The 16625-nt window shown below is 44.7% G+C and overlaps 1 protein-coding gene across 1 annotated transcript; it reads left to right on the top strand.

Annotated features, from left to right (window-relative positions):
• Nucleotides 1-4734: 4734 nt before the first annotated feature.
• On the top strand, nt 4735-7937 carry LOC144098104 (uncharacterized). The gene is made up of 4 exons (XM_077630652.1): nt 4735-4819; nt 5454-5554; nt 5940-6409; nt 7625-7937. The coding sequence occupies exons 1-4, from the start codon at nt 4735-4737 to the stop codon at nt 7935-7937; spliced, it is 969 nt and encodes a 322-aa protein (XP_077486778.1).
• The last annotated feature ends 8688 nt before the right edge of the window (nt 7938-16625 follow it).

The following is a 16625-nucleotide window of genomic DNA, read 5'->3' on the forward strand; positions in this document are numbered from 1 at the left end:
TGAGCGCGAAGCGAGTGCACCGAGCGTAGGTCGCGTCGCCTGCCGTGGTCGCTTGTGCGCAAGGAACAGCGGTGGTCGCCGCTAACGACCGGGGGTGAAGACGCGCGATCAGTGGCAATTGTGGGAGTGCGGAGATGCTATAATGGGGATCGAACTTATGTTTGCAGCTCCTGTTAAGTAACTCAAGCAGCATGATGGGCATACTTTGCACGTGACTACAGCCGTGGGCTTACAGCGACGTTCACCGTAACTCTAACGAGAATCCACTGGGTCCGTCAGACATATCTGTAGACACTTCGTAAAAAGATAAAAAATTTCTGGCGGTAAGAGATGGAAAGCAATATGAGCGGGTGGCTAGCGCAAGTGTACACCGCACAACCAGGCAAGACGAAGTGCATCTGTTCGAACTCTGTTCTGAGGCGCTCTGACAATTTTTTTCGCATTTTTGTGGTTCTGTTTGTCGTTTCGTGAGTTCACTGGCCCCGATGTGAACAGGAAGCAGTTCCGAGAGACTCCGGTACGCCGGATGCCAGGTACGAAGTGCTTGTTTCTCTTTTTGCGTGCCTTCAACCACAACGGTGGTTGGTGGCCGAGGATAGTTCTGTGAACACAATGCTGCTCGTGGTAATCTGAGCACCATGAATGCCGCTCCTGTGTGCAGACAAGAGGCAGGTGGCCCGGAAGTGCCGCCTAACATTTCGAAGCCCCCATTGCTGGTGCTTGAAGATGCAAGAGCTTCAGTCACAACGCCAATAGTTATGAATGAAGAAAAGAATTGGAGAACAAGGAGCCCCGTCTGCAGGAGAGCTGCAGGTATGGTGAAAAAACATCTGAAAAGAAGATATAGAATGTGACGAGACACCGTTTACGAAAGTCACATGCGAGAAGAAGGGGCCTGAAGGAATTCCTGCAGTGTTTCGCCCGTCAAAGGAAGGCCGAAGCTTTAGGCGTGGTGAATCCGAGCAGAGTGTCATGGGATATCGTGAGAGCCGCCACATAGACATTAACATCGTTCAGAGTGAACAGCTGCGGGAGCTTGTCTATTAGTATTTATTGTTTCCTTGGCAGCTGCTAAGCGTCAGCTATTTCTATCGCATGCGGCCGGCTTTGAGGTCGTACCTTTCATATCTTAGACATACACGAGGAAGGTAGGGAACATGCGTGACGTACCTTTTCAGTATACGAGGAATACTCTGAAATGTTCGACTTGTAGTTCAGGGCAATTCAATATATTATTTATTTTTTGAATCAGCTGCTGAACACAGTTACTTAGTAAGGAAACTGGAGTCTCTGTAAATCATAGCCGTCGGGTTCATATCTAGGAATTACTGATGGCCATCCAATGTTACAGAAATAAAAAAAATCTATCTGCCTATAACCTGTTCTTGAAAGGCGCTGAATGTTTTCTGTTCTGTCCTTTTTCCACAGAATATACCACAGTTTTGTTATTAAGAAGATTTGGGCACATGAAAAGACAGATACAGGAAGAAAACAGAAAGACGTAAAGAGCGCAAACTATCAACTTTGTTTTATTAAGAGCACGAGCTTATAACAGCGCGTGCCTAAAGAAAGGGGAACACGAGTGAAGGATGCTAGATCAAGCCTGTGCAAACTGAGGTCAACCAAAGCCGCCCAAGAAGTTATTTGCCACATTGTGCAGCATTACGGGAGTATCACTGATACAGTAATCGCCTTTTCGCTTGATGTGGTAAGCTTCTAAAAACTCACGCACTACTTTGTCTTTGCTGCTGCTGCCGCCCAGAATCCTAATGCTCTTTAACCGTGGCTCACAACCTGTGCATGCAGTGCAATGAGCGGGCAAGTTCGGTCCTTCTCTATTGACCGTGCATGCTCCCCTGCACGTTCGTTCACGCAGCGGCCTGTCTGGACAACATACCATAGTTGTTCGTCATTTTCTATACCCCATATCAAGGCGGCTCATCACAATATTCCTCGCACTGGTAACCAACTAAATGGAGAGCCTATTTTCGCCCGAGGAATTTTTCTTTTCACTAACCTTTCTTCCTTAATATCCGTCAATGGAATCAGCTGCCTTGCAGCATTATGACCATGCATCAGTGATCACGAACGTTTTGTAACTGGCCTGAAACGTTGCGCCGAGTTGTAATCTCCAACGCTTTGTTCTAAACTTGTTGAAGCCGTACCTTAATGAAGACTTCAATTTCGTTTCATTTTGTCATTTCATTTTCTATTACTTCTTAGGGCTCGATATGTATTTTTATACGATGTTCATGGCTGTTATTTGATTATCCATCAAAACTTTGTGTTAACTATTTCTCAAATGTTTTTTTTTTGTGAATGTAATGCCCGACGGGGCCCTTAGGGTATTTGAATAAATAAATAAATAATAAATAAATAAATACATAAATTTTGTTCTAGTCCTAGCAGAGTTTATACGGAAGTAGCGCAGTGGCAAAGTAGTGTGCAGCGGAAATGAGATTTCAGCCTGACTGGACGCTGCGTTTTGATAGGCTAGACATCGAGTTCACCCTTAGCAGTTCTCCGAATGGTGGAAGCATTTCCCTATCAGAAATGTGAAATGAAGCAGTAAAAAAGTAATGAAAAGAGGGGCCTAGCCCTAGAAGTAACCCTTACTATTAAGCTTCCAACTATCAAGGAGCCATGTGCTCCTATTTAAGAATAGCGGTTGGTCAACAGCAGCATAAAGGAGGTAGATTCGCTAACAATGCCTGTAAGTCTGCACCGTTGGTTACACGCGCGCACAAGACGGTTACTGCGCATGTCTCAGCTCCAGAGCTGGTGGTATAAATACCGGCGCACTTCGTAATAAAATTCATTCCTCGTTCCCACATGCTTGCGTGCTACATGGTGTCAGAAGTGGGATACGGTTGCGTACCGTAGCTTGTATGGCAAACGTAGCCTCGCGGTCTGAAACTGTCCCAGCAGGAACGACCGCAACAGTTGGAAAAGAAATGGCGTCATCACTGCTTCCCTTACCGAAACCGCTGGACACAACGGGAGACGCTTTTTACAGCTTGACCGTCTGGAATAAAGAGTTCGACCTATATGCAACGGCCACGAAGCTGAGAGAGCAAGCAAAGGAGGTTCAAGCTGCCACGCTCCTTATGACAATTGGCGAAAAGGCCAGGCGATTGTTCTTCACTTTCACGTTTGGGAATGACGCCGACAAGCACGGCATCGAGATTGTCATGCAGAAGTTTAAAGACCACTTCAAGCCAAGAACGAACCTGACATTCAACGAATTTCGCTTCGGCTCCAGGAACTAACAAGAGGGTGAGCCGTTCTACGATTGGCTCACAGAACATCGGACCCTAGCACAGCAGTGCGAGTTTGGCGCACTAGAAGACAGAATGCTGCGCAGCAGAATTATTCTTGGAATCAGGGACAAAATTTTGCAGCAGAGACTCGTGTTGGAACATCCGTCTTAAAGCAAAGCTGTCGAAATCTGCCGTGCTAGCGAACAGGGCAAAGAACGTTTCAATGAAATACAGGACGCATATCCTGCCAGAATAGATGCAGTGAAATCAAAACCGAACGCTTGCTTTAGATGTGGTTTCGATGAACATAAAAGTGGAAACTGTCCCGCTCTGGTTAAACAATGCAACAAATGCGGAGGCCGCAACCATTTTGCGCGTGCATGTCAAAAGCCATTGTCACGACCGCGCAACAAAGGACGAAGCGTGCAAGAAGTTCACCAAACACAGGACGAAGAACTTTTTCTTCAAACGCTTGAAGTCCGTGCCGTAGATCAGGATGATCGCTGATCTTCAGGAGTCGTTATCGCAAGCATGTATGTAAGGTGCAAGATTGACACCGGTGCAAACTGCTGTGTAATGTCCGAGGCGATGCTAAGGCGTACAACATCCCAGCCTGCGCAGCTATGCTCCGCCACACTGCGCACGTTTTCCGGCCACAAAGGAATTGCTCCAAAAAAGATTAAGCTGCCCGTTAGCCACAAAGCACAAAGCACTGAAGCAGAATTTTATATCGCCAAGCCTGAGGACCCAGTGTCACTGAGCGGCTGCGTTGCTGAACGTCTTGGACTGATAAGCCGCATAGGTTCAATTGATGCAGTCGGTTGTAGTGACACCCAGGGATTTGAAGACGTCTTTCTAGGCCTAGGAGAACTTAAGGGTGTCGCCTACCACATCCAGCTGAAGCCCGGCGCTCAAGGCACCGTTAAACCCGCAAGAAGAGTCGCTCTTGCCCTTCGAGAACGCGTGAAAGCAGCTAGAGCTCCAAAGAATGGGAAGTGACGGAGTCATAGCAAAGGTAACTGAACCAACTTCGTGGGCAAGCCACGTGGTGGTGGTGGTCAAAAGGTGAAAAAGTACGCATATGCCTAGACCCATCAGATTTGAACAAGACATAGTACCGCGTCTGTCTGGAGCAAGGTACTTTTCTACCTTGGATGCGTCATCCGGGTTCTGGCAAGTGAAGTTGGACGAACCGAGCTCACTCATATGCACTACGAGCACCCCGTATGGCAGATATAGGGTTTTGCGGATGCCGTTCGGCACAGCGTCTGCTCCGGAAGTTTTTCAACGAGCAATGCACGGAGTAGTAGATGGGCTTGCTGGTGTAGCCGTTGTTATGGATTACATTGTAGTCTGGGAAAAAACTCGCGAGGAGCACAATAGCAACCAGTCAAAATTGCTCACACGGTGCAGAGAACACAACTTGAAGCTGAACAGAAAAAAGCGTCGCTTCTTGCAGCCCCGAGTACGCTACATGGGCCATGTACTCGCCAAAGAAGGACTCTGCCTGAGCCCTGACTGGGTGGACGACATCCCACAAGTACCATCACCAAAAAATCGTAAGGAGCTTCAAGTGTTTCTCGGCATGATGAACTTCGTGGCCTGTTTCGTGCCAAATATGTCCACTCTGTTTGCTCCTCTTAGAGAGCTTTAAAGAAAGACGTAGCATGGATTTGGTCAGACCCACAGGAGAGTAGTTTTCAGCAGCTACGTGCCAGCCTCATGCAAGCGCCAGTCCTGGCATACTTTCAGCAATACCAACCTGTGGTATTATCACTCGATGCTAGCCAATACGGTGTGGGGGCCGTGCTTTTGCAAAACGGACAGCCTCTTGCTTACTCATTCCGTTCGCTGACCGCAGCCCGACAGCGGTACGCGCAAATCGTAAAGGAGGCTTTAGCAATCGCTCATAGCTGTACAAAGTTTCAAGATTACACATTTGGACAACCAGAAGTAACGGTCGTTCGGATCACAGACCACTAGAAATGATATTCAAGAAGCCTTTGTGTGAATGCCCGATACGCCTCCAACGCATGAGGCTAGTACTTCGAAAGTTCAAAATTATCATTAAGTACAAGCCAGGCAAAGAACTTCTCTTAGCTGACGCCCTCTCACGTTTTCTGAGTGAAGTGGAACTGGTAGAAGAAACTGAGCAGTTTGAAGTCAATGTTGTTTCTTCCCTGCCGGTTGCAGACGAGCAGCTGCGAAGCATCCAGGAGGAAACCGAAAAAGACTCACTTATGTCGCAGTTGCTTTGTTACTCCAGCACAGAGTGGCCCGAGACAAGGCTGCAAGTACCGGATGCCCTGCGACCGTTTTTGGGCCTACCGCGACGAACTGCATGTCGAGAATGGCCTACTGCTTGGAGCAACAAGGTGGCCATCCCGCCAGCCAAGCGCCCGGAAGTCCTCCACTTACTGCATGCGGCGCACGGGGGAGAAGAGAAAATGAAGGCAAGGGCCCGACAGGTGATGTTCTGGCCCAACATGAATTCTGCTATCCGGGAGATTGCACTTTCTTGCCGCGTATGCCAGAAATACAACAACAGAAATGCAAAGATTCCAATGCTTAGTCATCCAGTGCCCAATTTACCTTGGCAGTCTGTTGGCATGGACTTGCTATACTACGGGGGCAACGAGTACTTGATTCTAGTAGATTTTTACTCGTTTTTTTTTCGAGATACGCAAGCTTTACCACACAACAGCGCAAGCGGTTATGCAAGCATGCATGGAAGTTTTTGCAACACACGGGATACCTGCCAAGATATGCAGTGATAACGACCCCCCGTTCACCAGCGCAAAGTTCAGGTCATTCACATCTCATTTCCACGTCAACCATGTCACGTCCAGCCCCCACTATCCCCGTGGCAATGGTATGGCAGAGCGTGCCGTTCAAGAGGTAAAAAAGATGCTTAAAAAATGCTCGTTTGGCACGTTTGAATTTTGCAGCGCACTGCTAGAATGGAGAAATTCACCGAGAGACGAACTTCTGCAGTCCCCAGCCGAAAGACTGATGGGCCGCCGCACCAGAACGAGGCTGCCAGTGCTGGACTGTCATCTGGAGCCAAAGACTATTCCTACCGAAACAGTCCGAAGCCGTCTAGCAGACATTAGGAACCGACAACGGAAGTGCTACAACAATGGAGACAAGTTTCGCAGCATGAATAAAACGCACACAGAAGACAAGGAACAAACAAGACAGGACTGTGCTGCACTTCCAACTGATTTTATTCAAATTATACAATTAGCATATTTCATCCCTTGACGACGCAGTTGCAGAAATTATCACGGCTTTTAAAGCTGCAGCAAGAGGTTTAAAATTCACCTACGAACTTCCCAGCGCTCACGACATACAGTTTTTAGACCCCAGAATTTCTTTCAGAACGAACCACATATGTTGGAAATATAACCCTAGGTCACAAAAGTCCCTTCTCCCTTTTAAGAGCGCTCATTCAAAGATAATTAGACGCGGAATCGCCATGAACTGTATCAATGCTGCCCTAGAAAAAACTTGCCCGCATAAAATGACCGATAGTGTCAATCAGCAAGTCGAGCGGCTACGCATGTCCGGCTTCCCTGATGATGGTATTTCAGCTGTTTGTGAGAGCCTAATGAAGAAAAGAAAGAGAAGTATAGGAACGGATGATAAAGGAAAGAAACAGAATAACACTCAGGTAATACCGTACCTGCATAAGATATCTCACAATCTGAAGAAGATCGCCAACCGATACAACGTTCACACGTTGTATTTTCCGCACCATGCAAGATTTCAAAAAATTGCCCAATGATAACGAGAAAGAAGAAGGCGCCGTGCAGTAGTAAGCACGTCACAAAGTTCACAAATTGTGTAACGAAGGTCGTTTATAGCATTCCTCTTACGTGTAAAAAAGTGTACATTGGCCAAACAGGGCGTTGTTTTAATGAAAGAGCGCTAGAACACTTCAATCTTGTAAAAGATGGTATCAGCGGCCATCTTGCCGTACACTGCCGGTTGTGCAAATGCAAACCTATGTTTAAGGAGGCGCAATTTCTGGGTCACGCCAAGGACAAGCTTCAGCGTGAAATTATCGAAGCCTTTTTTATTAGGAAAACCGGTGACAATTGCGTCAGCACGCCTTCACTGTCATTGCTGGAGAATGAAATGGCTTTTTTGCATGATTGTGATTAGGTTTCACCGCATGATAACTGAATGTATTTAAACGTCGAGCTTTTTCAAATAAAATCAGTTGGAAGTGCAGAACACTCCTGTCTTGTTTGTTCCTTGTCTTCTGTGTGCGTTTTATTCTTGCTGCGAAACTTGTCTCCATTATGAACTGCAACCAACTAGCCCAAACCACCGTGTTACTGCTACAACAAGTCGACCAGACATATCCCGGATCTAGACACAGGGTCTACAGTGTCCGTCTATGATACTGTGCAGAAAACTTGGGCCCCAGCAGTGGTTGTAGGTACTGGAGACAAGCCACGATCCTACATAATGCATGCTGGCAGCGGACATTTGCGTCGCACAAGAGAACATCTAAGAACTACGAAAGTAGAAATACAGGACCCTCCTTCAGAAACGGAACCACCAGGCGATACTTCGATTCAGCCGGTAATGCCTGAAGACGGCCTTCGTAGAAGCACTCGACAACGCAGGGAGCCACAACGGTTTCTGTTGCCGGAATGCCGAACCTAACCTTTTTTTTTTTTCGGTGAAGAGAAGAGACGGTCACTGCGCATGTCTCAGCTCAAGAGCTGGTGGTATAAATACCGGCGCACTTCGAAATAAAATTCATTCCTCGTTCCCACATGCTTGCGTGCTACAATGTCAAAGGAATTCTAAGAAAACATGCGGCAAGACACGCGGCAAGCTCCAGCAAGGCAGTGGTTGCTTCTCCTAGGTGAAAGGAGACAGGCGCTTGAGTCGTCCGTGAACACATATTTCCGCACTGGTCCAGACCTGTTATATCCATAACGGAAGGATTCTTGAAAACACCACGTCAAACCGGTCCAGACTAGAGTGACTCTAGTCCCTGCAGACTGGTGTTCGCCGGGACCATGTTCTGCTATCCGCCGTTCGCCGCGTCGATTATTTTAAGCAATACATGAAATTCTGCGAGTGTCCAGTGAAGATTTTTTCCCCGGGGTTTGTTCTGTATAGTCTAAAAGCTACTTTCACACGTTCGCGGTGTTAGCGTATTCACTGTGTGTGTGTGTGTGTGAAACTCACACTTACTTCTTTTTTAGTGAAAGGTCCCGTTTCTTGAAGGTCCCGTTGCTTTGTTGGCAATGCTTGGACAACGATGGCCAGCTTTCCGCAATCGTGTGCACAGGGTAGGCCCATTACGTGCATGCATTTCTACCTATTAATGGCTTACAATGCAAACAGACCAAAAAGAACACAGAGCACAAGCAGAGATAGTGTTTGTAGTCCACATTTTACTTCTTCACATCAGTAAATATGGCACATACCGACGCGGGGGGATTGGCCAAGGTACAGTGGAGATTGCCAACGAAGGATTTGCACGGGGAAAAAAAAAAGACGTGAGGTGGCGGCGTAGAAGACTGAATCAAGATAAAAATAGAGAAATTCAATTAAATGTAAGAAATATGAGTTACCCGGAATAGTTTTGGACATGCAACAGAAATTTTTATACAGCTAACAAGGTAACCGATCAGTCGCACTTATGTAATCATGAAGATAGCCACAAACACTGCTTAACGGGAATTCCTTGGCGCTCGCACCGAACGAGAGGAGAACTGGAAGAGACAGAGGGAGTCCTAACCTCGAAAGAGGGACCTCCAAATACTGCTTTCCTTGAACTGCGAACCGCTGGCAATAGAGGAGAAATGATCTAATGTTTCAACTTGCCCCAATGAGACAAAAGTTTGTCGCAGCGAACCCGCATCTGCGTAAGTACAAATTTAAGTCAGGGATTCTGCATCACAGATGCGCCATTAACACCTCACAACGCCTTGATTTACAACACCGGACATTCCATGGGTACTTTAAGTGGTGAAAATCCACGGTATTGAGCAGCGGATCACTCAAGCTGGCTAAAATATGTTGGAACCGCTGGAAACGTTGTTTCCAACAGAATGAGGTGAGGGACGGGATAGATTGCAGGAGCGCTGAGAGCTATAACCTTGCCAATAAATCAGCCACCTCGTTAAAATAGACGCCCGAATGCCTGCACGTACCCGGACAAAGCGGATCTCACGCACTGCGCACGTAACAAAAAACCTAAGCGACCGATTCAATAAGGAGTTTCCGAAATTTTTGAGAGAGTCTGGAGCTGAAAGGCAGTCAGCAAGAATAGGAACCCGTTCTACATGCCTGAGAATTTTGAGAGGAGCCAAACCAATAGCCCAAAAACTCTACGAAGAATATAGGAATATAATCAGGGATACGAACGGAATAGCTCCACCCCAGATCCTGCGAATATATCCCAATCGCAGGCTTCTCCCATCTGCCGTAGGCATAGTGGATAGAACAGTATGATGAGGAAAATTCTGTAGGTGTTCAGAAAGAAGACCATTTAGGATATTTGCGGGCATATGTGTTGCATGGGACGGGTAAATATGGTCGTGATACAAGACGGGGTCGGCCTGCGTATCAGCAACTCGCTGCAAGGAGATCAAATCAGCCTGCAGCGGAGCCTGCGTGAACCTAACTAGCGGAAGCTGAGAGCGTGGCCAATGCCTCTCGTGCCTACGGTCTTTTTCTTCCATGAATCATGACAGCATTCCGGCTCATCCCTTTCTCCATGCTCGCACAGACATTTCTCACAATTAGCCTGAATGCCGGCCGTAGTATGGAATGAGTTTAGGGAAAATTACCTTTTTAGTCGTTTAATCTGCACAGCTTAGAAGTATGTGAAAGGTACTTTGGCTGTGAGTGATTTGCCCTTTCTCTCTCATAGTCCTTTTGCGAACTGTAGTGGTGAACTATATTAACTTGTTCATTACATATTGTGCCATCATTGTCGCAATAACAAAAATTGGGCACATAGTAAAGATCTGCAAGCATTGAGGATTTGTCTTTAAGCTCTGATACCATTATGGATCGAATCAATACAAAGTAGAAGAACAAGCATAGTGCAGCACATAGTGCAGAGACGTGGCGAAGTGAAACCATTTACGATAGAGAATTTGCGCCAGCTGACTACAGTGTACTTAGGAAAGACCGTGGTAGCAAATGAGGAGGAGTTGACATAATCTTTAAAAATTATTTAAATGTATTGAGCATGCCTGATGCGCCTAATATTGAATGCATTTTCTGTAAGGCATACCACAACAATGTCCGGTATATTGTAGGGGCTTTGTATAGAGCGCCTGGATCACCGGTCAGTGTTTTAAATAACCTAGGAGATTATATGAGAACTTTTGTTAAGCCAAATGATCGGATTATTTTAGCCGGCGATTTCAATTTACCGGATTTTGAACGGAACAACTTTCGCAATCAAAACCCATAGCGATGAATCAAGTGAGGCCATGCTTGATATAGCGTTCTCATATGACTTGACACAAACTGTAGTGCACCCGACCCGAATACAAGGGCATTCAAAATCCATGCTAGACCTTTTCTTTGTTTCTGGCACAATTTTAGATACAGCTAAATGTGTAGTGATATCCGGTATCTCTTATCACAAGGCCGTTCTACTAACCCTTTCCGGCCTGACTGTTGATAAAAATTGCTCTGAAATCCATTTTAGAAACTTCTCTCGAGATGATGATGTTTCCATTGTTGATATTCTTTCGTTAAATTTTGATATGTTTGTAATAACACTCACAGTGTTCACAAACTTTGGGACTGGTTTAAAGCTATGATACATGAATGTATTGAATGCCACGTGCCGGTTATTGTTGAAAAGAGAACAAAAAACCCATGGATTTCTCGGGCGACACTGCAGCTAAAAAGAAAACTGAAACAGAAAAACAAAAAATCAAATAGTTATTCTCCAGAATTAGAACAAAAAATCCTTTTGCTTAGTTCTCAACTAAAATAGAGCACTGTCACTGACAAACAGCGTTACTTTAATGAATCCCTACCCAACCTTATATCAGAATATCCCGAGAAATTCTGGCGTTTGGTCTCTCCAACCTCTAGCATCAATAATTAGTTTGAAATCAAAGGTGTTCTGGTCAGTGATGCACAAACAGTATCTAATGTATTCAATGAACGTTTTAAGTCCGTATTTACTGATGACAATAATATCTTTCCAAATTTTGAAGCTTCACTGCTGCCTCTGGATGACCTTGTAATTAGTGAGCATGGAATTTTAAACATGTTACTTAGCCTTGATATAAATAAATCTCCTGGACCAGAGAACATACCTAATGCCTTTTTGAAAAGATATGCACAATGGACATTTAAATATTCGTTTGTTTTATTTACAAGGTCCTTAAATGAAGGTCAAATTCCGAGAGACTGGGGGACTGCTAGAGTGAAACCGCTTCATAAAAGTGGAGACAAGCGATTGATCAAGAACTACCGCCCTATTTCACTCACATCGACTGCTTGTAAACTACTTGAACACATAATTCACAATCAGATATCAAACTTCCTCGAAGCTAATAATTTTTTACTAAGTGGATTCAGGAGGGGTTACTCAACTTGTACACAGCTAGTCGAAACTGTACATGATTTTGCCTCGTCAATTAACAATGGAATGTAGATTGATGCCGTATTTATGGACTTCTCGAAAGCTTTTGACAAGGTTACTCACGAAAAGTTACTTTATAAATTGGACACAGTACTTCATAACGAACAACTAGTAAAATCATTTCAGCCTACCTTTCAAACAGAGAACAATTCGTTGTTTTTAATGATCATTCCCCTGACAGGCTTACAGTTCGCTCTGGCGTCCCTCAGGGCTCTGTTCTTGGGCCTCTGTTTTTTTTAATATATATTAATGATATTGTCGGTAACATTCCTGTGAAAATTAGACTTTACGTTGATTATTGTGTTATTTACACAGAAGCAAGAAATGTCTGCGATCAGCTTTTACTTAATAATGCGTTGCAAACAGTTTTCGCAAGGTCTGAAGCATGGCAAATGTCCATTAACTTTGAAAAAACTGTACTAATGAGAATCACTCACAAAAAGAAAGTCTTACCCTTCGATTATTGTATTAACGGCGTGACACTGACAAAAATAACAGAATATAAATATCTAGGGCTCTGGGTCACTAACACTCAGCTGGAATAAACATATTGACTTCATAACGTGTAACGCTTTTCGTAAATTGTTTTGCTTGAGACGGGCATTGCGGTTGTCTACCCCATCTATTCGCCTACTTGCTTACAAATGTATTGTCCTGCCTACCTTATATTATGCTGCTATCATTTGGGACCCATTCACCCAAACTAACATGAATAAAATAGAGATGGTTCAAAAGAGGGCGGCACGCTACATATATAACAATTACCGACGTACATCAGTAACACATCTTTTAATCCAAGCTGGCCTTCCCACAATAACTGAGCGAAATCGTTGTGCACGACTTAAATTTATGTATCAATTAATCAAAAGACACTACAGAACAGAACTCACCGATTTGCTTGTTTTTTCGTCCGGATATGCGACGCGCCAACGACACCAGCTAACTTTAACTCCTTTTCGCGTTCGAAATAACTGCTTTAAATACTCATTCCTTCCACGAACTACTCCCGATTGGAATAACCTCACTAACATTGAAGTGCTGCAGCCGTCACTGACATTGTTCTCGCAACATATCACCTAGTTTTATTGCATTTGCTATTTCACTGTTCTGCTGTATATATTTAATTGTATTCGCAATGGTGCAGAAGAGCTTCAACGTGCACTGTTATTTTTGTTTACTTTTGCCTGTTTTGTTAAACTGCCCAGTTTGTATCCCCACCCTGCTAAAATCCCAACTCGGGGAATGCAGTATCAATAAATAAAAATAAATAAACAAATATGATTGGAAGTGAAAGACGAATTTTTTATTTATTTATTTTTATTTCGTTGATGTTGTTGATGTTGTTAGCCTATCAAAAAAATGGCACATACCCACACTGGACGATTGGCCAAGAATCCGGTGGCTATTCACCTGTACTCAATTAATAAAAAAGAAAACCACGCGGGAACGCAACACTGGGGGATGTGCTGAATTTCAGGAACCGACCGTGCAACAAGTAAGAAAAATATTCTTGAATAAGATTTTACATTGCATAATGAACCATGACTGTACCATAACAATGAGATATAAGCGAAGCATTTCATTCTTTTCGCGACAGAAATGAGTTATGAGGTTTGTTGAATAATTAAAAAAAGTGATTTTTGATGGCAGCCAGCATGGGCCATTTCAAGTTATAGCTCAAGATCACAATAACAACTGATATATATGACATGCATTGCATGAAAACAAGATGATTTTTTCCTTTTTTTTATAAGAAATGCACAGGCAGTTTCTAGGCTTGCTTCACAATTTGATTTCTGACGTATACACAAAGGCATGCCTATAAATTATTCGTGTGTTGCACCAGAACCAACACTACTTAAGTTGGTAAATCATTTTCATCACCTTGGTGTCATTAATAGCAAACATATACTAATGCTACTAATCATATAGAACAACAAACAGCGGTTTTATGGAGACGTTAAGTAATACGTGATACTGATCAGGTAATGAACTGTGCGGCAGTTTCAGTTTCTCTTCTGTTATTTTCAAATTCAGTTCTCTTACTTTCAGTTTCTCTTCTTCAGAGTTTCAGTTTCAGTCATAACACGTTGCTTGACACAAGGTATACGTGACTCAGGAAAAGTAGAGGAGGGGGCCGGTCGGCGGAAACTTGGCGCATGACATCGCTCGCTCCGGTGCGTCGTTCGATCTTGCATCTACAATACAACAACGTGCCGACGAGGTAAATCTTTACTATGAGTTTCACGGGATCTTACGCCCCCTCGTACATTCCTGGAAACACCAGACTAGCCACCAATACCGTGGAACCAGTCGAAAGCACTGTTTTCTACCTACTTAGAGGCGCCTGGTGCCTGAGTTTGCTGCGTCCCGGCGCAAAGCTATGCTTCTGCATTCGCGCGGCGTCGAAGGTCAGCGTCGTTCCGGAACGCCTTCCGCCACGGGCGCAATTTTAAAACGAAGGAGCAGGGACCTCAATTAAGTCAAGTTACGAAAGGCGAAAATGCGTTTGAAACCGCGCTCAGCACTTGCGACCGTCTTTTCTCAGCCACGACGGAACGCCACCATGGTTCAAGATATGTTTACAGAACCCTGGTGAGTCTGTCACAGGTTTATATTGCTAAGTTACGCAAACTTGCGAACAATTGCGACTTCGAGATTTCCATCAACACTGCTGTTCGTGATCAGCTCGTTTCTGACGTTACGTCGGACAAACTCCTAGGACTAAGTTGTTGCTCGAAGGTGCAGGGTGAACCGGGAAAAGGCGATTAATAGCTTGTACGAAGAGGCACTTTATTTAAAATTCAGTGGTCACTTTGGGGATGTAAAGTGCGCGAGGCGAAAGCCTTTCTGCGCCCACTGTGGCTGCTGCTTTTAATTTTTATTTAATTATTTTAATTTTTGAAACTGCATTGCCACATGCATAAAATGTCCTTTTTATTTTTTATTTTTCTTTAAATTTGTTATGTAGTTATTTATTTATTTATTTTGCCGCCGCGGTGGCTGAGTGGTTATGGCGCTCGGCTGCTGGCCCGAAAGACGCGGGTTCGATCCCGGCCGCGGCTGTCGAATTTTGATGGAGGCGAAATTCTAGAGGCCCGTGTACTGTGCGATGTCAGTGCACGTTACAGAACCCCAGGTGGTCAAAGTTTCCGGAGCCCTTTACTACGGCGTCTCTCATAGCCTGAGTTGCTTTGGAACGTTAAACCTTCATAAATCAAACGAAACCATTTATTTTTATTTTTTACGTTTTGTTTCTCTCTTTGGTTATTAATTTATTTCACAAATGTATTTCTGATTACAAACTAATGACTAATTACTGATCATCCATTACTTCGTAATTTCTAGAAGTATATGGGTTATAGCAATTATATCGTTGATGACATCATAGTGTGGCAGATTTCGCAGATGGACAGACAACGATGAGCCATTAAAGGCCTTCGCCTTAAAAGTTTGCTTGAAATCACTTCTTCGGACAGCGTGAAGCAAATATGTAAAGGCAAGTTCGAATGCCTTTCGTACACGCGCCGTATCCTCATGCACGCAGCTCTGAATCTGGACGCTGCTCACTTGCCGCCGTCTACTCCGATGCGTATGTAATCAGGGTAGACATTGCTGTATACCTGGAGCTCCAATCAACATTTGGCCGTTTCCACTCATTAGAAGGACAGAAATTGTTCCAAATGCAAGAAAGTTTGTCATTTCCAAAATGTATAGTTGAGACAGAGCATGAAGGAAGTATGCAAGGATGGAGATGAGGGACAAAAAAAAAAAACGAGTGAAGTTCGTGGCTTTTCAGTGCTGCTGGATTTTCAAAATGCCCGTGTTGGAATTCTGCACACCTACCGCTGTAGCAGTGAGGCTGGTGGTTCTTGGGTGCCCACAGAATCAGTTACTGCGACTGTTGCAGGGTTCTCTGTCCATGTGAACTAAAGGTTTGGCCGATAGTCTATAATGTAGGGCCACTGCAACCACGGCCACGGTAGGGGGGAACTGCTGGCGGTTTGGCCACAGCACCAATTGATCTAAGTCGGCAACGCGCTGTCACATATTTGCAAGGGCAATCGTCCATCAGATGCACTTCTGATTCTGTTATCTGCTGTGGTTACCGCTGTGCTCACCCAGCTGATTACCTCATATGTCCGAAGCGTGTGGATGAGCAGACTGTCCTGGAAATTATTCAGTGCGACAGGTGCTCACGAGCTGGTGCGTATGCCCTGTTGGATAGAAAAAGCTGCTCATATGCCGGTATTGTCCACACAGCTGGTAATGATATAGAACCTGGATTGCCAAAGTTAGTTGTTGCTGCTGTGGAGAAGGCTATTGCTGGTATACTCGATCATATGATCACGTTAATTGATGCCTTGTCCCAGGTGATCTCTGCACAGGTTTCATCATCTGTTGTGAGCAGCCGAACCATGTCCTTCCTCCTGTGGAGTCAGTCCCACCTTCAACCTCTCTTACATCAATGCCAGTGTTGACGAATGTCAGACACAGTCCCTATCTCTAACGTTTGCCCCTCTGACACAGAAATGTTATGGCCAACTGAGAAATGTTATGGCCACTTTGACCTTGCCATCAAAATATGATCGTGTTCATGCCAAGTCCACAAAGGAGTTGATCTTTGGGTATCACGAAGAAAACCGACGTGCTGATAGAGGCTGTTGCTGCCTCCTTCATAAAGCAGTAATTATGGCGAAATTAGCAGTCCTCCAATA

Source organism: Amblyomma americanum, chromosome 7, assembly GCF_052857255.1.
Source record: "Amblyomma americanum isolate KBUSLIRL-KWMA chromosome 7, ASM5285725v1, whole genome shotgun sequence".
Lineage (NCBI taxonomy): Eukaryota > Metazoa > Arthropoda > Arachnida > Ixodida > Ixodidae > Amblyomma > Amblyomma americanum.